Below are 27,891 nucleotides of genomic sequence, written 5' to 3'. Positions count from 1 at the left end.
AAAATCAATAGACAAGTTTTCAGATTTTCAAATGGTTTACTTTATTTTTATGATGGCATCCAGAAAATGCTGTGGTTAATACAACAATAAAGCATTGCGTTACTTTACTGGCCGCTTTCGAGCCCCTGTGGTAAAGATTAGCATATATGAAGCAGGTGCTATAGATCTCACAACAATTTTTTTATGATCAAATTCATAAACAGATTGAAAGTATTGACAGGACAAACTTTTCGACACACTCAGTTTTATTAACCATGGAAAGAAATATACAACTTTGTAATATTCACCATGGAAAGAAATATACAACTTTGTAATATTCACCATGGAAAGAAATATACAACTTTGTAATATTCACCATGGAAAGAATTACACAACTTTGTAATATTCACCATGGAAAGAAATATACAACTTTTTTAATATTCACCATGGAAAGAAATACACAACTTTGTAATATTCACCATGGAAAGAAATATACATAATTTTGTTATATTCACAATGGAAAGAAATACACAACTTTGTAATATTCACCATGGAAAGAAATATTCATCACATTGTAATATCCAAAGTCACGTCAAACATCTTGTTTTCGAAATGTTATACAATGTGTCTAATTACTAGTACACGTGTATGCTAATTAGTAATTATCTTTGTCCCTAAAATGTTATTCAGGATCTGTGGCATATAGTCCGTTCGCAGTACTAGTGACCACTAATCTATTCCCTTAAACATGGTCGAGGTGTGTAAATCTTTGACTGCAATGGGGCATGGCTAATTTGACTGCAAGGTAACCGACCATTCTTTGCCCGCAGTAAACAATCTCAGCATTTCCAAACAGGGATTAGATCATCACACGGAGTGATCAAATCGTTAGACTATCAAAATGTATATGCGAATGACCGATTTTGAATGAAAGAATGTATGCTTTTCTAGGCCAGGCCACCCCCACCCCCATCTCCTCACCCGCATCATGTACATCTGGTAAAAGTTCACTCTGATAACAAACAGAAACGGTGATTAATTGTCTTTTCAAAATGTATATGCGAATGACCGATTTTGAATGAATGAATGTATGCTTTTATAGGCCAGGCCACCCCCCCCCCCCTCACCCGCATCATGTATATCTGGTAAAGTTCACTATGATAACAAACAGAAACGGTGATTAATTGCCGACCTGTTCACAAGCTTTTTCTAGACAAAGCTTGGGTTCTCCCTGACAGGAGTAACCTCACGTGTATATCTTATCGACATTACCAAATGTAAATCGTTATCTTTGTAAAGGTATTTTATCTTCTATTTTTATCACCTCCTGGGAAATGACAGGCTTTGAAGCTCGTATAAGTCAACATGGTGTATACCCGTCTGTACACTCAGCATTTACAGTGTACAGAAGCACTTCTAACTTCGTTTAAATCATGATACAGGCAAGGAGACTGGTGGGCAAGGTGGCCATGATTACGGGCTCAACTGACGGGTAAGTTAGCAGTTTACTATCCACATGTCAAAATTGTACATGTATAAATTTTACAAAACCGAAAATAAAAATTTATCCATATCAAATTATCATAGTAGTGGCACATGAATAATAAACTCATTTTGCATAGTACCATTCATTTTAAGTTTATAAATCTGACGTTAAATAATATTTTTTATGTTCGTCATATATATGATTAAATATCAAACTTCTGTATGTGTCACGGCCTGCTCAATCACTAGCAAAGTACCACGCGTCTGTCATTATAACAGTTATCAAATGGAAGCAAACACATACCATAATCAACCAAAAACTAAATCTGTCAGTAACCGTTTATTCATTATATCGCCACATTCATTCATTCGTCCGTCCGTTCATTCATTCATTCATCCGTTCTTTCGTTCGTTCATTCATTCATCCATTCATTCTCCTACCCATCCATCCGCTCAACCACACACCCGCTATCCCACCCACCAACCCGCTCACTCACTCACTCACTCACTCACTCACTCTCTCATTCGAATGAATAAATGAATGAATGAATGAATGAATGAATGGCCAACATTTTTGTATGAATACCTGGATAAATAGACCAATAGATACATAGATGGATAAATAGACCAAGAGATAAGTAGACAAATGAATACTCTGATTTATTTCAATGGATGACATTATTCATATTCTATACTTTTTAGTATCGGGTTCGGAATCGCCAGGAGACTAGCGCAAGAAGGTGCCGATGTCATGATATCAAGCCGTACACAGTCAAACGTTGACGATGCTATAGAAAAGCTGAGATCGGAAAAGTTGAATGTATCTGGCACGGTTTGCGATGTAGCAGACGACAGCAACAGGAACAGACTTATCAAAGAGGTAACCTTCCCGCCGAAATTACTAGGGGGAAATACTATTTTTTTTAAAATTGTTTGGCTAATTTCGATTTTTATTTACATTTTAAATAAAAATGATATTGTTTACCAAAAATATTATTGTTAATAATATTTACATTTACAAACTTTATTTATCGCATTCACCTTGTAATGCGATAAGGTTGCAGTGTGGATAGTTTTGGTCACGTGAAAGGTGTTATTAATAGGACTGCCGTGCACACAGTGCAACAACCTTGAAAGCCTAAAGCCACTTGTAAATGTGTTTATGTTTATTTGGAATTATTAATAGCAATGATATAATCCAAGGTCAGTCTATAAATCAGTGTCACACACGCCAACGTTGTGTTAGAGTAAACATCAAATGACCTTGACTTTGTTTTTAACCCACAGACCTTGAGAACGTATGGAGGGATCGATATTTTAGTCAACAGTGCCGTATACACACCACCAGTCAAGTCAATCGTTGAGGTATGTGTAAACTGCCAATGCACCCATAATCTTTGCCTCGCGTCGTTTTAGTGATTGCTATTTACCCTGGGTTATGTGTGTAGAATAGAATTAATCTTTATTGTCCACAGTGTATATATGGAAAATCGCTTTCAGTCACTCAGGTCAAAGACTGACATACAATAATCAAGGAACATAAATAACAACAAGACAGGCTAAAATTACGGAGACAATGCTGATCAACAGCTAGTTAAAATGGGAATTGGATGAGATAACAGCTATAAAGACGACATAAACGTGAAGTTAAAGTTCCCTGGAATTTAAAATTGAAATTGCTGATGGAATAAATGTGTGTGTGTGGGGGTGGGGGGTGGGGGGGGTCTTTTCCTTTCATCTCCCCCCAATCTGCCCTTCCCTCCTCCCCTCTTCTCATCTTCATCCCTTCGTCCTCCTTCCTCCTTATGCCGCTCTGTTGAGTAGACTATATACTTTTAATAGACACTACCGTGATCTTAGTTATGATAATGTTTCTTCCCGGCCACTGTAGTTATAGGACACACTTATTGAAGTGTAGATTTGATCAATCTTTGGTGCATTATTGATTGTTGATGCTCTTCTTTATTCGCTATTTGTGTCTTCAGTAAGTCATTAGATATGTGTGTGTTAAAAGCTACCTTACAAGTTTACCATATTTGTCAATTCGTTTATATTGAGAAAATACCGTAGAAAATAGAGATAAATACGTGCTCCTGATTACAATACATTTCTAGCGATGGGAACATTATAAGCAATTTTTTTTGAGTAAGTTTGACTGACGAGTATTTTGTACATTATCAGTCACAAAAATAGCAGAACACACTTATGGTTTACACAACTCAACTCGCGCTTTGAACGACAAAGTCTTGTTGCCTTACCTGTGTGACCTTTCTATGACCCCCTGATAGAAACACGTCATTGGAAATATTTTTGTTCAATGAATTTAATGGCAAGACATATTATTTTATGAGAAAAGGGGTACTTGGTTGGTTTTGAACTCTTTTCTCTATAACAAAACAAACAAACAAACAAACAAACAAACAAAAGGAAACTTTGAAATCAGTATTTCGTCATGATTCCAAGTTCTTGACCACTGTCAAATAGTCGAAGCGTTTCTCCTATTTTTCTTTAATAATCTGACAATGTTATAATTGTTTGGTGATCCTACATAATCTGTTTCCATGGTTACGAGCATCAGTCCAGTTTCCAGGTTTTTTTTATCTTCAGTCAAACAAATAATTTATTTTTGGAAATCCTAGTTTTGCATATTTAAATCTTCCATACATTCGGATAAAAGCTGCACTAGCTGTAACGAGAACGTGTATTCTTTTACTTAGTTTGCTAGATACGATGACTTAATTGTAATAACCTACACCCTGAACAGTATTGAATCACCTATGAGTACACGTATTTTGTCGCTGTACACATATCGTCGGGTGCAATACATCCGCACCCAAAACCAAGTGTCCCTAATGCGATCACGATTTCAACCTGTTGCTGTACTATGGATGAAATCTACCTCTAACTAACATGTACAATGTCTAATTATTGGTATTTTAACAATATTCAGTGAATATATTGTTGTTGTGCAAACTAACATAGTGACTAAATTTCAAAATTGTATATTTTTCCACCAGACAACAGAAGAACTGTGGGACCAGGTATGCTATTTATGTCTTTGTTTCGTTAAAAATTAAACCAGTCCTGTAGTTATGTGGTGATACTCATAAAGTTTGACCTTTACCCTAGATTGGCATTCAGTCGCTGTGAGCTTTGGTATTAAGGCCTACTACATTGGTGACTGTGCAATGTGTGAATTACTAGTTTGACCCAGGATACAGTTAGAAGTGAATTGCAGAATAGTATGGGGGACATGGTATTCTTTAGCCTTCTTGTCAAAAAGACGCCGTTTCACAACTGTGTTCATAACATCAAAAGATATACGTAGACTGCAAACGTACAAAGATATATATGTAATGTATATGCAATTAAAAACCATGCCACATGAAGTAGAGTGACTATTGGTTGGACAAAATCTTACAAGTAATTTTTTTTTTAAATTTTAATGTCTGGTTCGAGAAAAAGGTCTGCTTGCACTACATATTCTTTTCATGCAATATCACCTTAGATAGCAAATTGTTAGACGATTTGGCGACCTCTTGAGTAAATTTCTACGTCAGTAACTACGGTATTTTCATGATTTCAGAAGACAACCGTGTCGATTTTTGGCCAAAATACCCGTAGCCATTGCGTAATTGCTGAGCGGGAATAATCATGAAACTATACAAAACGAGATAACTAGCTCATGTTACGACACAGTAACCGGCGTCTAGTCTGCAGACTAATCCCTCAGAGCAATATCCATGGGTATTTAGGCCAAAGATCGGCACGAAAATACCGTCGTTATTGACGTAGAAGTTACTCACTTGTGTTTTAGACTGGGCACAAACATGTTTTACTTACGTCATCGCCAGGCATACACCCCACAAATATAGCAATATTGTAACATTGGATTGTTTGTAGCGATTTTAGCCGGACAACGTCCTGTTTGAGGTGACACAATTTTGATTGTAAAAACTGTGAACAAAAGTTGATGAAATAACACCAGTTTGAATTAGAACCTCGATGACGTCATTTGTCAATAGCTTTTCTGACGTTGAAACATTCTCATCAATTTGTACAGGACATGAAATTCGAAATGACCGATGAATACTCGAACTTCAAATTTGAGTCAAAGGAAAATTTTGATTTTGGAAATTATACAAAAGAATTCCTTATTGTTAGTAAAGTGGGTAAAGCTCTATACACCTAATAATATAAGTTGTTTGTGTTTTTGACAGGTTTTTGATGTGAACTTGAAGGCATCCTTCTTTCTTTCCAAGGCTGCTTTACCACATCTGATCGAAAGAGGGTATGTTCTATACAGTTCTCTTGAATGTTTTTGGGAAATTACATTTTAGACCTAAAAATAATTGTTTGGTTCCGGTTGCCCGACCCCTACCTAGCTTTCTACTGCCGACCCTAAACTTTTTTTTACGTATTTGAGAAAAAAATAATAAAATCGCAACATTTGTGAAGTCTCACGAGAAATAGTGGATGCGGAAAATGCCATCAACTATAAAAGACAAAATAAAACTATTCTTCCAATCTGTAATGGCTGTGCATCTGATAGGAAGAAATAAATAACGCAGAGACTATTTGGAAAACAATGTAAAACCTGAACTAAACACTCACACAGAAAAAATAAAATAAAAAATCTACCTACCCCAAGTATTCGAAAATTGAGAGTAATCGGAACCACACAACTTTTTTATTAGGCCTCAGCTAAAAATGTGCATGGTGGCATGTTAGTTCATTACATTTAAACAAAATGTAGCAAAAAACTGTATTCACTCAATCTTTATATTTTTAAAGTGTAGCGCGTGCAGTTTCTGATTTGTTTCTGCCAATGCTTGCTTCAGTGTAGCAAACAGAGACTGTGAACAACAGTAACCTACTCCGCGCTATACTGCATTTTTTGGGTCAAAGAATCGTTGTAGCTCTATCTAGTCTTAGACTAGTGCTATCCTTTATCGTATCTCAAGATGATTCGTTGACATCCAAACTACAATGTACGTTGTATAGGATGTCATAGATTTAGCCAGTATACAGTTGATGTCAGTTTACACAAGTTACACTAGGTATATTCTAGAATTCTAGATTTTGTTTTATACGGCCCAAGTTACATTGGCTCATGATGTTGTTAACCTTTCAGTGGCGGTACCATTCTGTACGTTGCATCTGCAGGAGGATATCACACAGGGCAGGTAGGTCACTGTGTTAGTTTGTAACACTGTTATGTTATCTGATTTTAAAGGGTCGGAACTAAAAATAGTAACAATAAAGAACTAAAAATGTGCTTCTGGTCAGCAATTTAAGGTTGGTCACATGACTACCGGTCTAAGGTCGAAATAACAATGTATCCTTGGACATAAACACGTACGTTCTCAATACTAGTATAGGGACACCAAATATGAATGAAAAGTTTCTTATCCACACAACGTTAATTAAATCACAAGACCTACGGACCTAGGGTCAAATTAAACACCCTGTAGCAGCCTGTGGACGTTTTGACATAAACTAACTTAATATTTGACTGGAATCATATCAGTAATACTGACTAGTGAATTGGTGAGAGAGAGAGAAATCATGTTACTTTCCCGCCAAGAATGTTTTGACAAAAATTTGTGTCTTTCTGTAATTTTAAGCACATCTTAACTTAATTTTAAATTAGGATAATTGAAATAATATCTATATATGTGAAATCGACGTCACTTGTGTATTACTATATTCAAATTTGTGAAACTTTAAAAAGGTAATCTACACCTTTCTCTCATGCAAATCTATAGTAAGGGGTAGTTATGGGTACTAACACAGAGGTAAGAAATGTGCTACTAAGCATCACATTGTGTCACCATTTCGTATTATGTGTTCGGTGTCTGACGATACCTTAAGACAACCGAGGGTGTTGACCTGTCGAATTAGTTCTATGACTCCTTAACATTATTTTGGTAGAATATTGGACTCAAAATACTGACCCCCAACTCATTCCGTATCTTTGCTATTTTCAGCACCGCAGTGCATTTACAGTCAGTAAAACAGCAATATATGGATTGACAAAGGCACTTGTTCCTGAATGTGTTGGGGTGAATATTCGAGTAAATTGTTTGGCCCCCGGGTTTATTGAATCTGGGGAATCGGATGAGGTAAGGGTCAGTACACTATATGTCTGTGGCTATGTTAGTTGAAAGATAGAATATGACAAGAACGACGACGGATTTGGAGCTACAACAAGGAGACATGACATAATTATATATTCTTATCCACGTGTGAACAACAATAGATACCCTGTGTGCATGCATGTATGTATGTATGTATGTATGTATGTATGTATGTATGTATGTATGTATGTCTGTTTGTATGTATGTATGTATGTATGTATGTATGTATGTTTGTATGTATGTATGTATGTATGTATGTATGTATGTATGTATGTATGCATGTATGCATGCATGCATGCATGCATGCATGTAAGTATGTATGTATGTATGTATGTATGTATGTATGTATGTATGTATGTATGTGTATGCATATGTGTATGCATATATGTATGTATGTATGTATGTATGTATGTATGTATGTATGTGTATGCATATGTGTATGCATATATGTATGTATGTATGTATGTATGTATGTATGTATGTATGTAATTATGTATGTATGTAAGTATGTATGTATGTATGTATGTATGTATGTATGTATGTATGTATGTGGTCAATCTAGTAGTAATAATCAGTCTTACTTTTCATTAAAGGGGCACAAGCTGAGTGTATACGCATTTGGGCTTAGTTTTTGCCGCATATTAAAAAGGTACTCACAGTAGTATTGTACTTACAGAAGCACTTGAAATTAACTGAACTGAAACCTAAGATTAAGATATAACCGATAAACGATCCGATGATGTCATTTATCATAGGTATCAAAAAATGTGGAGGAAATCCCTACTATGCAATCAACTATGCAATAGTACAGTTATAATGTTATAGAATTCATGCATCAATATTAACATTATACTGGGATGTAGACCCATTGAAGTAGTTTTACAACCCTTTATCTAGAAATCCTCTTGATCTGAGCGTTGTTCTATCAGTAGTAGTCAATTAAATCTGGCTTTGGAGGTGTCGAAAAGTCTCCTTATCACACTATGTTAGCAGACATATATTCATACAATATAATGTTGGGTGTCTCTGAACTCAGTCCACGCCATGTTTTTATCAGTTTGTTTATGTCTGTGAAAGTTAGTCATATTGCTATATACAATATGTCACAACTTTCACAGACATAAACAAACTGATAAAAGCATGACATGCATCTAAACATATTGTTTTTGTATCACTGTATGACAATGACAATGTATGACAAGGAGAAAACTTTAAGGTACCTACAAAGCCAGTTATAATAGTCCGCCACTGATGAAACGACGTTCTAGTCAGCAGTATTTCTAGACAACTGGTGCAAAGGTAGTACTTTTAGTAAATAGCTTCTAAACTCAGCATGTGTCTCTTTAATCCTACCAGGTGGAAGAGAACCCTTTGGTAATGAAAAAAGTTGTAGGCCGGATACCAATGAAAAGGTGAGTAAACAATATATATAACCTCACTGACCTGATGCATTAGTTGTCTTGGTTTCACTGTGACTTGAATTGTATATTTTACACTGAAACTCTAGCATCTCGCGAAAGTTTGTAACGCGAGATTAATTATGTTCTTCATGACGTAAAACAATCAACGAACGTTATGTTACAGTCTCCATAGAAACTCATTAACTTTTTTCATAAGATAGCAGAAAATATTTCGAAATTTTAATAAAAAATATATCATGTCTTTTTTTGTATTTGTCTTTAGGCCTGGTACAATAGAAGAATGTGCTGGCGCAGCCGCGTTTCTTTGCTCTGACGATGCGTCCTACATGACCGGGGAAGTTCTTGCTCTATCCGGAGGTGGTGCGACGAGATTGTAATGTTAGATGTCTCGAAGAAACACGGCAAAAGATTCGAAACTTTCCACTTCACAACATTGACACTGCATTTCTGTTTTGAGAAACGATGTGACGAATAGTCGTGGAAGCAGACATTAATTACGGGGGGGGGGGAGGGGGCAAGATCGAAAGGAGTCGAGAAGCCACCCCGAGCCGCGTTGATGCATTAATTCCATAACATTACAAAGATTCAGATCTATTAAACGTGGTCTCTAACTGAAACACCAACTTACAATCGGCCCGGCCCTTGAATGAACCGCTCCAAAATCTACCTGAATGACTTGCACACCTTAGCCTACGTTAATCTGAAGTTCGTTCTGAATATCAGCATTTGAATTTTTATTTAAAAACTTTGTCAGAACAGAATGATGTACTTGTTACTACCAATCTAGAGAGAGTATAGACATAGACTCTGAGTGTCAACGAAGCGGCACGGTGGTTTTTCTTAAGTCTCCACAGCGTTTTTTTTGTTAGAAATTGTAAAAACAATATACAAACACTGATAGCCCACGTCCACATAAAACGTTACATTGTATCTCATTGTTAACAAAAGAAATAACTGTGTGTTTGACGCTTCCTTGTTTCATCCGATATTGATGTTGATTTCTCACGGTGTTGACAGTGAGATAAAATGTATCATTTCATTTGTATTGCTTGCTGGGTATCAGCTTCTTTTAGTGGTTTGAGGTATCAGTGTCTGTATTTTGTTTGCGCAGTTCGTAACTAAAACATTGTTTGAGACCTATAAAAAAACACCATGCGGCCTAATTGAAACTCTCTTGTCTCTCTAGTTTGGTTGTAGCAGAAATTTCATGATTATTTAAATACAAAATTGTTTGTCATACAAAATTTTTTTTTTTTAAATAGAAAATTGTAGTAGACATATCGACCGACGTTTGTTGCTAAGAAACGAATGAAAGACTTAGCAACGCCGAGGAACTGAGAACTTTTATTTGAACACCAGAACTTTGATAGAAACAGTGACGATATTTGACATGTTGTCAAATTTAATAAATAGCTTTTCTTTTTAAGAATGTATTTTTTGGAGTGATTCAGTAAAAATCAAAGATATGCCAAGAATTTCACAAATGTTCACTAAAACATCATTTGAAATATCGAATCAACATAAAACACGTATCCCAACCTCAAGTTTAAAGTAGACTGCATTTCGGGGACAAATTTACCTGAAAATAAAAGTTTTTCAATCTCTCCAAAGTTTGCCATATAAAAATTTGGCCCCCTTTGAAATGATACAAGAAATTTGGGGTTTCACCATCTTGTTTTCAAGGAAATCATCAATCTTTTAACATACTATTCGGATTGGATTCTAAATTTTGATATCATTTTGAACGGTAACCTCAGATTGTTTGTATTGATTTTAACTGAGAAATAAGGTGAAGTTTTCTTAAACAAAGTATACGTAGCAACAGTTCAAAGAGTTTATGTGTGGGGTACTGTACAGTCCAACCTTTTAAGTTACACAACATTAAGAAATGATACAGATAAGATTCGAACGGAAACAATGACATCTTTATAACTATCTGCAATCCAGTTCTACTTTTCAAAGAAAGAACACTTTATTATTCGACTATAATATTTTTTTTTTCATTATATTTTTTTCATTGTCATATTTTACCAGAATAGTTGATGTTCAGTTTGTATTAGCCACAGATGTGTTTGTCAATGAAACTGTCTTTTTGATAATAAAAACTCCTTTTTTGTATTGAAAGTTGAAATTAAAAAGAACGTATTGATGTGTGTGTGTGTGTGTGTGTGTGTGTGTAATGTGTTTGTTTGTTTGTTGTTTGGTTGTTTGGTTGGTCGTCTAAGGTACTTTATATATATATTATATATATATATATTCATTGGATCAAGGTCTATTGTACTGAATGGTAACAAGAATCACATGACATATTTTGGGTCCTCGTTTGGTTACCCACTCATTAATTCATACTCACTTACTAAAAACCTGACTCACTTCTCTCACTCACTGACTCACTAACTAACTAACTAACTAACTAACTTAACTTCAGCTTGAACCAAAATATGTGAATTTGCAGTTAGTGTATGTGCAAGAAAATGAGCGTACCAAAGCCAACTTCTCCTTGCGAAGGTAGCCCAACATTTATACCTAGACATAATCAACTCGTTTGATTTATTAAACACGACCTACTTAAGTCTCAGTGCATTGTGCAAGTAACAAAACAAAAATATAAATAGCTCAGCAGATTTGATCATAATTATTTCCATTCATAAAATTGGCTAGTCAGTAGATTGAAATCAAACTCGACAAAAATCTCACAATCCAAAGAAAGCCAATGTTGTTCAGCCCCTGAAGTGCGAGTGGTAGTATATGAACAATGAAAACACCAACAATTACATCTGACATTTGACCCATGGGCCTTGCGTGTAATCAAACAAACCTGATTTTGGGCCTTGTATGAAAAAATGTATGTCGGTCAACGTGAGGCTGAGAGCATGATAAGATATAGAGAAGGTTATCTTTGAATGACTACTGACAGACTGAGATGTTTGATGTATGTGGTCAACTATCAATGCTGAGCTGGGATAGAGTACAGCATCATCGAATGATTTTATCTATGGTGAACGGTAAACTTCAAACGAGTGAGTGGGTGGGTGGGTTTTGAGTGAGTGAGTTAGTTCTTTGAGTGAGTGAGTGAGTGAGTGAGTGAGTGAGTGAGTGAGTGAGTGAGTGAGTGAGTGAGTGATCATGAGTGAGTGAGTGAGTCACGGTGAGCGAGGGAGGGTGTGAGTGAGTGAGGGAGGGAATGGACAAGTTGAAAGCATTTTCTTCTGTCTGTGGGATAAAAAACTAAATTCTTTTACGGGAGGGGGGCGAGCCATTTTAGTTCTCATCCTACAAAATCGATTTTACTTTTAATGGATGTTTTATACCCTTAAAGACAAATATTTCTTTAAAAATGGCAAATTGAGAAAAGGAAGAATTTTCGCTACAGTAAATGCATGGCATTAAAATAAAGTAAAGTGTCAAGAAAAGAACTATTTTTACTCACTACACGCTGACTTTATATTCACAGTACTATATACTACTTCACACTGATTTGAAATTGATTGTGTGGTTTGAAACATTTTCAATTTTGGTCTATTTAGTTGCAAGGGGGTGGGAGGTGGGGTCTGAGGCCTAAGTACATGTATACTAATTTAGTTTTTTGTCCTACATTGAACTATTGATCTTACCCCTAACGCCGCTACATTTGATGGTCTGGCTCAACAAAAATCTTATCAAGATTGCTACATTTTCTTCGGCGAGAAACCTTTAGCCGATCCACAACCTTCGCACTATTTGTAAAGCAATATAGCTCTAAAGAAAACATTTGTCGCGTCAGACGATAAAATGTAGCAATATGTCATATTTTTGTAGAGTTCAGATGCTACATTGTTACAATGTTAGTAAGATTTTTTGTCGAACCAGGTGACGTTCTGTTTCTAATCAGATAAACTGATTTCTAATGTAACAAGAAATGCTGAAGAAAACTTAGTTTTGTCTAATAGATGAACGATAAAATATAATTCCTGTGGAACGGTAAATTGGAAACAAATGTGATATTTTGATCTATTTACTACGGACCTTGATCACTCAATGGTTTAGGATATTCAGCATTAATGTATCTCTCCGAAACATGCGGAATAATATGTCCGTAAATTGACGGTAGCTGGTATCATTGGTCCCTGTTCATCAGGATGCATGGGTCTTCTCTGTCTGATATAGATGGTTTCCTTTACTTTGCGTTTTAACCAGTCCTGTTCTCTGACTAGAATCTTGGTGTTATCCCATTACACATTGTGGCCAGTCTTATTGCAGAGGTCCCGAACTTTAATATATGGTTTCTAAACGATTGCTGCTGTCCACGATCAAATTCTCCTATCTATAAAAGTTGAATAACAGGACAGACGTCACTAAATGTTTCTCCTTTTCAAAAGCAATCTCCATCGATTGCATCTATCTGTGAGAACTGTTGACTTGCGAATGTCGGCGTGAATTGGTAACAGTTACGATCCTCCAACCTGCCACCAGCGCGTGATTTATACCGGGATGAATAATTGTTTGCATACCTGTATTTGTGATAAAGGCCACTATACATTATTACGTACACGTGAGATTTATTTGTTGGGTCAGTCGGGCGAAGTCTGGAGCCAATTGCTAAATTTAGAATTCTCATTACGCTTTGTCGGTGGCCGAGTGGTTAAACCACTTGCCTCTTACCACTGTGGTCGGGGTTCGAACCCATTCATGGTTCGATTAAATTTATCCCGCTAAAGTAAGAAGACTGTCGTTCAGTTTACCGAACAACGCAGGTTTTCCCTGGGTACTCCGAACCCATGGGGGATGGCCCTCACTGGACTTCTTGGGAGACAAGTGTTTATATGCTTAAAGAACTATCCAGTATAAATAAAGATTATTATCATTTATTATAATAACAAAGACAGTGACATATCAATGTGAGTTATTGCAAATTTGGAATACTCCCTGAGATTTGTGTTATGAAAAACATTGGTTGTAGTCACGTTGTTAATGAGAGACAAAAACAACAACAAAACACACAACAATGAAAAATAACACATCAAAATACGTGAATCCCAGTCTATTAGTACGAAGTGTATACACTCTTCAAGTAAGGTCTCAGATGTGTTGCTTTTCATTCATTTGTGATTTTCAGATGCATTATATAAAGATTTGAAAATGGAATATATGTAGAATTGGTATTTATCAATTAGTTATATCATCAAACAGTCCTGTTGCTAACGTGCCATTAGGGCACAATTAGGGCAAAGCTAATCAATTAAGGCCTAAGTCACGTGGCTGACAGCGGCCAATAAGAAGGAGCGATAGCATCGCATATATATATATAGATGACTGAAGCCTACTGAGGTTTATTTTTAAGCACACCTGTGTATACTGAAAGATTTCGACAGGCGTCAATCTACCGAACAACGAAGAAAAATGCAACCAGCAAGAAAACTGATCGAAGTGCCTTCAAAAAGATTCCTCGGCAAAGTGGCCATGGTTACAGGTTCTACTGAAGGGTAAGCAAGGACCAACCACTTTTGTCTTTCACGTCATTTTTTTTCTCAAGTGAAAATGACATTTTCCACAAAGCACCTTTTTATTTTTTTTCTCCATATAAATTATTGCACTGATGTATACGATTTGGAGCTGACGACATTGAATTTTCAACTCAAGACCAATCTCGCATCACCATATTTGACTCGGAAACAATTCGAAGAGGATTGTCAACTTGAGTTGCAAAATTGAATGGATTTTGGGTGATTAACACAAGCTAGACTTACTGGCTGAAAAACCTGGCTTCACGAAGACAAATATCATGCGACTTGCCTTACAATGTTATTGCTACATGTTATTCTGGCGCGACAAAATTAACACTGCACCTTTTCATCGTCCAGCTTGACAGAAAAATTACTGATATTGCTGCATGTTTTTGTCTTTCTTTACCTGGGCTACCTATCCGTATCATATCAGACTGGCGCCAAATCATATACACTGTAACAATGTAAACCAGGCATGTCAGTAGATTAAAATGTAACAATTTCCATTCTTTGTTGTGCCAGACGACAAGATGTCGCAATATGTCGATACATATTGGACTTTGTGGAGCAAGACAGACGTAAACATCAATAAAACGTTGCAATGTTCTGATGTTTTTCGAGCGAAACGATCAATGTTTCTATCGTAACGTATTTGGATTCGACGAAATTGCTGACTATGTACAGACCAATCTCGTTAATGCATTTGACTCCGAAAACAAATGTTCAGTCTGTTTGATAGTAGCAGCCCATGCCCAGACACAGTTATGCCTACTTATCGCTGTATGATAACAATATAAATGGTGTCATTCTAGAAATTGTCATATATCATATATGCATACATAATTGTGCCCGATAACCAATCATCAAGAAGGTGATATCAGTACGAAGTGGTTTAGGGTGACGTGAGTTGTCGTCTGCATACCAAACAGTTGACCCTAATCGTTAGCGATATATCTCAGTTCACTTCATTGTCCAATCACAACAAACAAAACAAAAATAGTTTGGGCAATTGTCCAACTGCTATGAACAAGACAAAAATAACTCAGACAATTTCATTCTACATGTCGCAATATTTAAAGCAACATAAAAAATAACCTAGCCATGTATTGGATGTTGAATTGCCAAAGTCCAGTAGCCGATAGACTATCGGCTAGACCACATATTGTCGTATTGTTATTCAACAAGTGGAAGTATTGCGTTCTCCATTGTATTTGTAATACCCGAAGAATTTTCAAAATAAACTTATATTAAATCATGTGACCCTCGCGTCGGTCGCTTTTTTTTGTGTTTGTCCAGTCCATGCAGTCTGCAGATCTGGGAGAAAGCACTTGAACATAACCCTCCCTACATTAATTGCTACTTCAGTGGAGACAACTGCCGAGCCAATCATGAACAAGCAAATGAGATCTGTCCCACGTCTTGCTCCAAAGTTCTAAATAAAAAAGAACATTTTTAACTGCCATAAATAGTAATTTGAGTGACAAGTTTTGACAATAAAAAATTCGCACCGTCGCACCATTTTAGACAAAATGTCCTGACAAGAAACAATTTTTTTTGGCCTTATCTTAGCAGATCATCACCAAATCATATGATATTTTCCTACTTCGCAAAAAAATGATAAATGCATTAAATGCAAAAGTAGAAATGAATAGTGGGGTTATTTTATCAATAAAACAATTTCCAAATTAAAAACTTATTTGTCATCCATATGGTCATTTTAATAGTAGTAATAGTTTTGGCGAGCTATACGCCAATTGGTCCAACTTAAATCTACACTAACTGCAACAGGGAAATTTTTTCATCAAATAACCAAAGATATATTCACTAAAATTGGTCAATTATTGATAAAAAGACGTTGTATCTGTTAATTAGTGGTCAATATTATCTGTAGGTAGTATAGTGACAGGTTTAAATCTCAACTGAAAGCTTAGTTTTGAATCTTTCACCATGTTAAAACTGTACTGCTTCTAACCCGAGCAGCGTGCGAAATTAACGCCGGTCCTTCGGCCCGAGACCAACAGATTTCCGTTCGGACCGACAGTTTTTCAGAATTAGAACAACGTATCGGTCCTTATGACCGACTGAAATTTGGAGTAAATAATAACATTTATTCAAAGATATATCCAATTTAACGTACATGAATCTGATCTTGTGTTACCTATTTTACTCTCGACATCTCGTTCAAGTCAAGCGACACAGAGCTAGCTCGCTCCGTGTTGTTGTCAATGTTGATATCATGTCTACATACATGTATGACGTAGCATACAGCATTTGCTTTATGAAATTATGTTAGCAAACACATGGTTGGCTGAATTTCTCTAATTATTTTTGTCTTGTCTAATCAGAACGTCTTAGACATTCAGATTCATTTTACGCATTCAGCGCATGCGTCTTTTTCCGCCATGACATCGTAATCATTTAATCATTGTTGTAAAGTTTACTGTTCGAAGTGTATGAAACTTTTAACGTGCTTGAGACAGTTCCACGTTGTATTTATAAAGTATGTGGCGATATTTAATGAGCTTTCGAAGAAGAAAACGAAACAGACACTGTTTTTTAAAGGCTGGATTAAAGCCGGTAAATGTTAGCGGGTTTCCCGATCAATTTACCGGATTCCCCCATGTGTGCGGCCATGATCAAAACAAACTGACGGAAAACATATAAACTACTCTGAAAATGACGTTTTAACTAATAAAGAAGGCAGGTACACTTCGTAAAATATCTTCAGTACGTTATTTTTTTGTTGTAAAAACAGTAAGAAAATGCGTAGTCTGATTGCTTTCAATTTGATGAATATGATGATGTACGTCCTGTCATGTTGTAATCAACGTAAAAACTTAGAAATGTTGCATTTTTGTTGCCATTGTTGTATCTGGAAAATTACTGCATCATGCCAAACACGGGTTCATAGTGGATGACACATTACAGTACAGTTACCATATCACGTTCTCACGTCCAAAAAAATCGCACTGCACTGTAAGACATGTTTAGCCATGATACATGTAGTTCTCTTCATCATGGTCAGATTTCTTACACAAACAACCAGTGACGATACTCAATACACCACGGTAGGGTATACGGGTAGGGCTTTTAAGGGGGGGGTGGCCCTTCTGTACATATTTGTAAAGACTGAAGGAAGACGAAACCGCTTCGTGTCATGGAAATTGAAATAAAGCAAATACACAGTTTTCAAGAGGGATAATTATGCGACAAAACCTTCTGCTATGATGAATTTTTGGGTCTACGTTCGCTAAGAGTTGGAAAGTTGTACTCTCTTTTACTTTTATATCTAAAGATATGTTGTATCATATTAAAGTTCAAAATCATTTAATCTGTAAATGGGGGGGGGGGGTGTAGATACAGGTCGTGAACGTGAACTGCATTGAGTATGGACCAGCAGTTTTCCTTAAGGACCAGCAGCATTTGCTACCTGTCGGTCCTTATGACCAGTAGTCATTTTCCCTTAAGTTCACACACTGAACCCGAGTATAGTTCTTAGATTAGACAACCACAATATATTCACTGAAAAGTGTTAAAATACAAATAATAACACATTGTACGTGTTAATCAGTGCTTGTCATTATCCATAAGAAGTACAGAAATAGGATAAATCGTGTTCACCGTTGAGGGCATTGATTTTTTGGGTGCGGACCTGAAAATCATTTTGGTTTGATTTATCGTGTCTACAGCTACAGAAAAAAACACGTTTACTCAGAGATACTAGTACTATTCATGATGTACGATATTACGGTTAAATCATTGTGCCTATAAAAACATTTTCAAAAATAAAAGTTGCAGCTAGTACACATTTACTTGAACTTTACGTTATACAATGAACATATCACAATAATACATGTACAAGTTTTGATGAGGGATTCCAAATCATTTTTTTCCTACCTTTTATTAGAATTGGTTTTGGCATCGCCCGAAGATTAGCCCAGGAAGGAGCCGATGTTATGATTAGTAGTCGAAAACAGGAAAATGTGGATGAAGCAGTTGACCGACTGAGATCAGAGAACCTGAGCGTTGAGGGCGTGGTTTGCCATGTTGGTAATCAAGAGCATAGGAAACGGCTTGTACATGAGGTAGGTACGACGGCTAAGATTGTCGATAGCACAGTTCTGTGTTGACGTCAATATTACAGGAATTGAGCTTTTCGACCTATTGTAAATTCAACGGAAGCTAGAGAAAAAAAATAAAAGATCGAACTCTAATGTGTTGCCTTGCTTAATGTAAAAGTTACAATTACATCATTATATCTTGTATGATTCGGGTACTACAAAAATTGAAAAATGGACAGCCATTTGTGGAGTGGAGAAAAAGTAAACAAACTATCGGAAAATATCCTTGGGGCTTTTGAGAAATTTTGGGGGTTTTACATATGACAAAAACAAACAATTTGTTTTCCACTAGGCCGTTTTCTCTCCCTAAACCAATTATAATTCACGTTTTGCTTGATGATCTATCTTCAGAATTAAGGTTAAGTGCTTTTTGTGAGATCAAAATCACACATGAACGAAAACAAAATTATTTTAAGTGAAGAATCACAAAAAATTGGTCTTTAGGCCCTTTTGGCGCCATTAAACTCTTAAGTGTATACTTTTTCATCCATTTACATGCGTGAAAACAGTGCATCTTGTTACAATGTATCTGATTTGGCGCCAGTCTGCTGTGCCGGATATAGTATCCAATTTTTCAATTTCGAACATTGTGAACCCTATCCTTTCTGTTTCCTTTCAAAGTGTTTCTGATTAGTAGAGGTTTTTGTTTTGAAATATATGTGCAATTTCGAGTATTCTTACTGCAACAGTTCTTTCTTTTGTCAATGATATACGAGCTGCGAAAAAACACTGGTGCATTTGTTTGCTTGTGGTGAGCAGGAATGACTTAAAATGTAACTATTGTCGGTAACTTATCAAAGTAATTTGTCTGGATAGCTGCAGTTAGGAAATGTACACAATTTACGGTTAAACAAATGTTGTAGCTCGTCTCACCCTCTCTTCTCAAAAACATATTAAGCCCCGACAAATGAAACTCAGGCATTATTTTCGCCACCCCTTCTGTCTCCTACACTACAGTGCAGTGGAAATATAAAATTATATGATACAATGATGCATTAAAATAACAGTGATTGCCAACTACAATAATACTCCGAACGAGATTACTTTTACTACTTTACACAGGATGTGGATTTCACATGCATAAGGAGATGTCTCTAATTAGCTCTAAGGCTATATAGGGAGATAATTAGCCAAACACCTTCAATTTTGTTATGGGAGAAAGACAATTATCACCTTGATTGCTACTGATTAGATGGGAGACAACTCCAAAGGTGAAACAAAATTGAAAATAACACAGTGTAGGAGGCCATTTAGAGGCATAAACTATCAAACCATAGACATAATTTAAAGTCTTACAATGCTTGAATATGGTTATAAAATATCAGAATTGAAATTGGTGCAATCGTGCATTTAAAATGTAGAAAAATACTAATTTACATAAATTTGCATGTAATTTACATAATATCTATTTTAGCATACCCAATTGAATATCATATGTAAGGACAGAAAAAATATAAAATGCTGGTCAACGGGTAACCTAACTCATCACATTGGGCAAGTAGGTCGATTTCATTTTTCACACTGCTTGACAAAGATAAAACAAACCATATATAATGATAGCAAAATATTTCAGGTCGAGTTTAGATAGAACTTATTCAGTCATCTTGATACTATCTCATGCAATTTGTCTGTATAGCTACAGTTAGGAAATGTACACAATTTACGGTTAAACAAATGGTGTAGTTCCTCTCACTCTCTCTTCTCAAAAAATGTTAAGCCCCGTCAATTGAAACTCGAGCATTAATTTAGCCACCCCTTCTGTCACCTACACTACAGTGGAGATATAAAAGCATATGGCACATTGATGCATTGGAAGGAGACAGCTCCAAAGATGAAAAAAAGTGAAAATAAAACAGTGTAGGAGGCCATTTAGAGGCATAAAATATCAAACCATAGACATAATAAAATACCAGAATTCAAACGATTACGCTATGCATTACATATTATCTGGAAGTGTATTTTGTTGTGGCAAAGCTGAAAGGTATTATGCGGATGTGCACATGCTAAATGACTTCTCCTGAAGTTTAATTTGGTTTCAAAAAATCCTGAATAAAGAGCAAAACATTTCAAGGCCTTCAGACTTTTGATGGCCCAATGGTCGTAAACTTCTCTTCAATTCTTTTTAGTGCACAGTGGATATTTAATCTCAATTCATGCTTGTATGCAACATCAGAGCCAAGTAAACCACTGTATAAGATATTATATAATTTGGAATAGACTCAACTGTATATTGTTACATGTACTATTCAGAAAATATAAAGAAATGTCCTTAATGTTAAAAAAAAATGCGACGCCCGCATGAGGATATATTGCCCATCACCAGAAAAAAAATATATGGGTAGGTTCAACAGCCTTTTTCTTTTTTTCTGGCTTAATGCCGTATCTTTCAAAGTAGTTGCCGAAAAGATGTCACATTCAAAGTAAAAAAAGCTTTTAGAATAAAAAATAATTTGGATGGTGCTTTCTCAAATAAGTAACATAACAAAATAATCCTTTTCTCCACCCAACTCCGAAAACTTGTATGGCGAACTCGGTGGATTCTCCTTGTCATTATCATTATAATGGAAATTGAAGTTTGGATGTTGATGTCGAAGCCTTGGTACAGCTCTGTTTACAAATTCAGGGTCATTCTTTCCATAGCAAATTGTCGCTTCAAAATGAATTGCAGAATAACGCTAGTGTCAGTGTGCAGTGAGATAATTATATCAAACAACATTTTAACCAAAAACAACGTCGAACACAATTATTGACAAGAAAGATCTTCAAAGAGTGTATCTTAAACTGCGTACCTAGTTTAATAGTTTTTCAGGGCCACCAAATATTCCAAAGAGATATCTGCCGCTTTATCAGTAAATGTTTTAATATAAGATGTAAATGAGATCGAGCGCATCTACGGAGTCACTGCTAGTAGCAGTCGATCTCACGTTGAACGACTTTTTCCGTCTTTTTTTGAGTTTCACTCTCTGACATTATTGCGACTTCCTGTCTTCAAATAAAGGAAACTTTCAAAACTACTGATACTCGCGGAAAATGCAGACTGCATGTGCGCACTTCTTTTGTACTTTCCCTCACAAATAATTTTTACTTTACAATGTAAAAAGTTACAATTTTTAACTGGACACATTTTTATTCAAAGTTAGACCAGCGTAAAATAGAGATATAAGATACATATTAGCAAGGAGTCAGTGTACAGTCACTGTTGACTTTAGCGAACCATGAATTTTAATAGCGTATGCTAGGAATCGTCACGTAAATAACGATTTTAATGACATCGCTATGTATTCAAAAAGTAGCTTTTTTTCTTTCTTTTTTCCAAAATCTCAGGGGGCAGTTGCCCCCCCCCCCCTTCCCCGCAGGCTACGGTACTGGTTGTATTGTTGTTTTCAGTTACCTAATATTGTCTTTGCCTGAAGTCTATCCCTGCTCTCTTCATTCAAACAAACGCACTGGTGTTTTTTCGTGAGTGATATGAGCGAACAGTTGTCCAAAAGTTCCATTAATATGTATTACGTTTTCTTTCTCCTAGACTGTAAAACGATTTGGTGGTATCAACATATTGATAAATAACGCTGCGTTTATGCCGATATTTAGACCAGCCTTTGAGGTGAGTCAGTGATTATAGGTTTCGTCATAGAGCGTAGGCAGTAACTGTTGTTAATTAACATGAATATTTAGAGCCAGTGGAGACAGAATTCCTGTACATGTGAAAAAGTACAATGTGATCAATCAAATAATCAATCAATCAATCGATCAATCAACCAACCAACCAATGAACCAACCAACCGAAAGCCAACAAACCAATCAACAAACCAACCAAGTAATCAATCAATCAATCAAATGCAATGTAGTAACAGTGTCAGTTTACATGTAAATATACGTGGTGGTACTACAGAGTTTAATGTCGAAAGCTCTATAGAAAAAAGGTTTGAGATTTTTCTGAAGGCATTAGCCGTTAGTTAATACCGAAATGATAATCCGAACACTGTCAGAATAGTCAGAATATGAGTACTTCAGTGTATATCGCCCTACAAGTGTAAACAAACCTGTCATTACATGAAGGAAACGCCGACATTGTCCATATATATATATATATATATATATATATATATATATATATATATATATATATATATATATATATATATATATATATATATATATATATATATATATATATATATATATATATATAGGAAGCCAAGCACTTTGTAGACAACACAGTGTTGCTGTTCAATAATGAAACGACATTTACATAGAATTTGATGGACTGACACTTATTTTTGGCGGGAATATAATGAATTTGTCTATAAATTTCTTTGATGTGAGATTTTCAAAGTTTTCTCTCTTAATTGTTTCTATTCAGACTACAGAAGAACTTTGGGACAAGGTAATTCATTTTGCTTTGTTTTACTTCATTACTTACAGTACTTCATTTAATACTTCTATCTAGCATGAGATACTATAGACCTTTTTTATTCTAACTGGACGTGTGTTCCAGCTTGTTTCTATAGACATAAAGACATGTATAGGATAAACTACGACACTGAATTGAGAAAAAAATTACTGAACTTGGTATTAACAGATATATCATCGCGGCGCAGATTGCCGCCCTCTGTGTCAGGTTTCACTAAGTCATATACTTTCGTTTAGTACAGTTCTCGCTAGATCTCGTATTGCTGTATTTCGTCAGTATCTGCTTGACGTCATTTCTAAAACAAAATAATGACGTAATCTTCAAAGGTTTTACATTAGGTATACTATCAGATATATCAAAAACAAAACGTTTTGTCATTTAGGTAAATTAAATGTATAACTATATTGCAAATTAAATAAGAAATCCTTGTCTTTGTCACGGATGCAAAGAACTAAGAGGCACGTTGAATATTTCCAGCCTTCGTCGTGAATCATTGAAGGTATATGTTGTTACGATACTACGATTAATCTCTCTCTCTCTCTCTCTCTCTCTCTCTCTCTCTCTCTCTCTCTCTCTCTCTCTCTCTCTCTCTCTCTCTCTCTCTCTCTCTCTCTCTCTCTCTCTTTCTCTTTTTCAGGTCTTCGATACCAATGTTAAAGCCCCTTTCTTTCTAACAAAATTAGCAATTGAACATTTAGGAAAAACAAAGTAAGTTCCCCAATCGAGTATTGTAACTTCAATTCCATATAATCATGTTCTTAATGGTGCACAAGCCATGAATTGAAACATTTTACGGGGAATTAAGGGTCAGTGCTAGCGCTGATTGTATTAAATGTTTGACATGTAGTATTGTACTAACTGAAGTTGAGCAGCATCACTTCAATTTGCTATTGGCAGATTCAAGCTTGATATTCGAGCATGATACGTAAATAGTTCGATGACGTAATTTATTGTACGCATACTAAAAATGTCGAAGCTTGAAACCATTATTACGCATCCCAGCAATTGTGCCAACATCATCAGAAGTGATGTTATTGCCTTCGAAGACATTCATCAACTTGAACATTACACTAGCATATTGTAATATTCTAGTGTAATGAAAATGTTGAGATTGTTCATCGAAGTATAATATATTGTGAACTGAGTTTGTGTCGTGTACATTATGTCAATGTTTTGATTCAAATAACAGAATTGTGACATATAATCTATATAATCTCAAAACTAAATCCGATTCTCAAGTAACCATGGTAACTGTAATGAAATGCTGCATAATATTTATAGAAATTGACACATTTAGTTATTTTCTATGACCATACATGTAATATAAACTAATAAACAATTTGTTTTACAGAGGCAGCTCTGTCTTGTTTATTTCATCAGTTGGAGGCTATCACACAACTCACTACGTAAGTAGCCATACATTTCTTAGTTTATTATATCTTGTGTACATTGGTTTGAAGGCCTCGTTGCGCCACAAGTGTTCTCATTGAACTGCTATGACTCAAAACATAAAGCTCAAAGGTCAAATACCACCAAATAAAATTGTAGGCTGAGATACGTCGTGTCATTCCATCCTCATTGAAAGTTGTATTTTCGTTAGCGAGACAGGGTCGATGAGACAGGGCCGATGAGGGGGCCCAACACGGCGTACACGACGTACTTTTAATATTATCGTTGACGTTTCAGATCCAAAACTGTCTAGAACTTTTAAAGTAACCAAGACAACACAATGTTGATATTCTGGGCTTAAATTCTTCTTCTTTTGTACTAATTCTAAAACGCGTGACCTAAGGGGGCTTGTTGTCACTACCAGTCGCTAGACCTTTGGGTCACAAGTACTTTAATTTCCGACTGAACAAAGAAAAATATTCGGAAATAATGTAATTACACCACCACCACCACCACCACCACCATAGGTACGGGGAAAAACATAATGTCAACTTGGAAATTTTTGACTCATATTTCGAGTATCGAAGAACCAGTAACCTAAGCAGAGATTGTTGTGACGGAGACAGGGGTTGTTATGACGTAGAACGAACAGGGTATATAATCCGCACCCAAAACGCACTGCCCCAATGCAATAACAATTTCAACTTGTTGCTATGCTGCTTTTGATATATTCGACTCCTTAACATGTACAATGTCTGATTATTGTATTTTACCAATTCCCATTGACTATATTTTTGGTTGTCTGATTGAAAAAATGGTACAGGGCAGCTTTAAGTTTCAAAATGTAAATTTTGTGTTTGATTCAGGCTCGTAATAGTTACACAATGAGCAAAACGACGCTATTTGGTATGACAAAGGCACTAGTACCAGAATGTACAGCCAGGAACATCAGAGTCAATTGCTTAGCCCCAGGACTGATCGACACCAAGGCGGCGAAAGAGGTAAGAATAACATTGCGTGTATAGGTGTGGGGGGTGAGTCTAGCGCATAACGAATGGGTCCTCAGACTGGCTCAGATCGGTTTGATACAACCATGCTGAAACCAATAAGATAATGCACATGCTACACTTAAGACAGCAAGGTTGAATGAAAATAGTTTCTTGCTATATTTTGTCTAATATAAACTAAATGAACTAACGGACGCATGCATCAATTTACAGTCAGACATCAAAACATTGGCGCCTGCATGTCTGCGTCTAGTTGCCATATATTTAAAGTTGTTTATTTCATTCAGACAAAATGTGGCACTGCTGTCTTGCTCGTAGAGAGTAGAATGTGCAGTTTCATATTGGTTCAAGTTCTGCTTGGCAGTATCAAACAGAGCCAGTGGAAACTAACATGAAATGGGTTGTAAACACAGAGAGTGGATGTGGTGATGTTGTGTTGATGACGTTTACAAAAATTTGTGCCTGTCAATTTAGTTTCATTTTTACGATTAAAAAATTAATTCTTTCATTTCTTTTTCAAAGTTCATGAGCAACGACCAGCTACAAAAAAATATGCAGCTAATACCAATGAACAGGTAAGAAACATTAAAGTCCTTGTTATATATAGTTTGATTTTTTTTTCAAAGTATAGCTCACACTGAAAATGATAATTGCAAAAACAGGATTTTCATTGAAATAACTGATGCAGTTAAAGGATATGACTAAAATGTTGTAGAAGGACTTCAAGAAGTTTTTTGTGAGGCTCCTTGATCGATGATTTTCACCATTGGTTTTTATTATATAACATTGAAACCTAATTAATTTGCATATTTCATTTCAGAATGGGATCAGTAGAAGAGTGTGGAGGGATAGTGGCCTTCCTCTGTTCGGACGACGCCACTTATATCACGGGGGAGGTTGTCTGTGCTTCAGGTGGTGGATCAGTTAGACTCTAATACCCGGCACTGTACACGCAGAGGGGTTCTTGTCTTTACGTCTTTGAACTACCTGTATTGCTCAACTTACTTTAAGTACAAATGGACGACAACACATTCCACGCCAGTCAGATCCCGAAAATGTTAATTGAATGACGAAAACACCTAAAACATTTCAGTCGTGTAAACTGGCTACAAAAACAACTGTTGCAGTGTAAACTTTTTCTAAGCTTGTTTTCTGAACCAACTAAATTTGCATGTTACTGGAAATCAGCATAGGTATTCCAGGTGTCCAGTGATTAGAGGTTCTTCCAGATTGGTTGAATAGACTGATTTACTATTGAAAAATAGATGTTGAGTAAAACTGTCAGTTTAGACTTATTTTCATCGCCAGTTTATTTTAGATCAACCTTTCTTTAACCAATTAAAAAAAACAGGGATGAGGAAACACCTTTTACTATGATCTAACATCAAACGTTTTTGGACGTAAAAGATGTCAATATCACAACAAAATGTAGTTTAACTATTATATGTGTAATGTCGCACTTAGTTGCTTCGAAATGTTTCCCTCCTGTAGTATAAGTCTGAGGTAAGATGAATGTAGCAGTCTAGTGTTTACAAAATTTTATCGAGTCAGACGATGTCCTATTTCTGGTCAAATGACCTCTAATATAATTTACTGTTTTTGTGATAGAATGAACAATGGATGACAGATTTGGGGCGATGTAGGTTTGGACTATACTAGTTATGATGACCTCATTTGGATCAAATCAGAGTAAATATATTGTGTTGTACATTTGAAATGCTAATGCGAATCCGACACAACTGAAAGCTTGATTTTGTTTACAATTGTTTAGATAGTACTAGTATTACACATGATTGAAAGCCCATCAGACTTTACTTTTTGTATTTGTTGAGTTGACAATTTCTTACCAAAGTTTGAAATCAGCAAAAAAAGAGTTTGATATCTTAAAGGTCACGTGTCTTCATTATTGGTTGCCGACTTTGGAATTTTTGAACTGGTAAGCACATCGGGAGAGGCGGTTCTGTCCCTGTTCAAAATATCGTGCCGGTTTGTGCCAGATCAACATCAAACAATGGCTGCCCTCAGAGTGACCTGTACATTGTAAGATAACCATACCGATATGTGGACGCGTAAATACACATCGGCATAATCCTTTTTTTTTTTTGCTACTTGGCTTGAATCTATATTTTTGTTGAAAGAAAGTTTAGAGCCCAATCGGCAATACTGTAGCATTCCAATATCCAAGATTTCACTGAAGTCTTTTAAATTTTTTATGAAATGGTTATGTGATTACACATCTTTAAAACGTACCATCCATTTCGAGGCTTTTATTTCGGCTGGGGTCCAACCAAATATATTCGAACATGACTTGCTCAAATAGTTCGTAACTGTTCACACTGAGAATGAAGTGAAAGTTTTGATCAGAGAATTAGAATTTGGCGCTTCTCGGAGAAATGTCACACCCACTCCATCTACTGTTTTATCTAAACAATGTCGGAATGTACGATATATA

At 35.9% G+C, this 27,891-nt stretch overlaps 2 protein-coding genes across 2 annotated transcripts; both read left to right on the top strand.

The window, feature by feature from the left end:
* The first annotated feature begins 1,412 nt into the window (after window positions 1-1,412).
* LOC144438022 (dehydrogenase/reductase SDR family member 4-like) lies at window positions 1,413-9,402 on the top strand. The gene is made up of 9 exons (XM_078127055.1): window positions 1,413-1,471; window positions 2,167-2,344; window positions 2,752-2,829; window positions 4,482-4,505; window positions 5,685-5,755; window positions 6,599-6,650; window positions 7,455-7,589; window positions 8,961-9,016; window positions 9,288-9,402. The coding sequence occupies exons 1-9, from the start codon at window positions 1,413-1,415 to the stop codon at window positions 9,400-9,402; spliced, it is 768 nt and encodes a 255-aa protein (XP_077983181.1).
* Window positions 9,403-14,404: 5,002 nt separating this feature from the next.
* LOC144437762 (dehydrogenase/reductase SDR family member 4-like) lies at window positions 14,405-26,500 on the top strand. Its single transcript, XM_078126778.1, has 9 exons — window positions 14,405-14,487; window positions 18,416-18,593; window positions 22,156-22,233; window positions 22,993-23,016; window positions 23,681-23,751; window positions 24,395-24,449; window positions 25,299-25,433; window positions 25,962-26,014; window positions 26,260-26,500. The coding sequence occupies exons 1-9, from the start codon at window positions 14,405-14,407 to the stop codon at window positions 26,372-26,374; spliced, it is 792 nt and encodes a 263-aa protein (XP_077982904.1). The 3' UTR covers window positions 26,375-26,500.
* Window positions 26,501-27,891: the final 1,391 nt, after the last annotated feature.

This window comes from Glandiceps talaboti, chromosome 7 (genome assembly GCF_964340395.1).
Source record: "Glandiceps talaboti chromosome 7, keGlaTala1.1, whole genome shotgun sequence".
NCBI lineage: Eukaryota > Metazoa > Hemichordata > Enteropneusta > Spengelidae > Glandiceps > Glandiceps talaboti.
The sequence above is the reverse complement of the archived record's forward strand: the minus strand, read 5'-3'. Positions and strand labels throughout refer to the sequence as shown.

Coding starts and splice junctions, on each gene's coding strand:
- LOC144438022 (XM_078127055.1), top strand. CDS start 1,413: ATGATACAGGCAAGGAGACTGGTGGGCAAGGTGGCCATGATTACGGGC. Junction 6,651..7,454: donor GAGGATATCACACAGGGCAG/GTAGGTCACTGT, acceptor TGCTATTTTCAG/CACCGCAGTGCATTTACAGT. Junction 9,017..9,287: donor GGCCGGATACCAATGAAAAG/GTGAGTAAACAA, acceptor ATTTGTCTTTAG/GCCTGGTACAATAGAAGAAT.
- LOC144437762 (XM_078126778.1), top strand. CDS start 14,405: ATGCAACCAGCAAGAAAACTGATCGAAGTGCCTTCAAAAAGATTCCTC. Junction 18,594..22,155: donor GGAAACGGCTTGTACATGAG/GTAGGTACGACG, acceptor TCTTTCTCCTAG/ACTGTAAAACGATTTGGTGG. Junction 22,234..22,992: donor TATTTAGACCAGCCTTTGAG/GTGAGTCAGTGA, acceptor GTTTCTATTCAG/ACTACAGAAGAACTTTGGGA.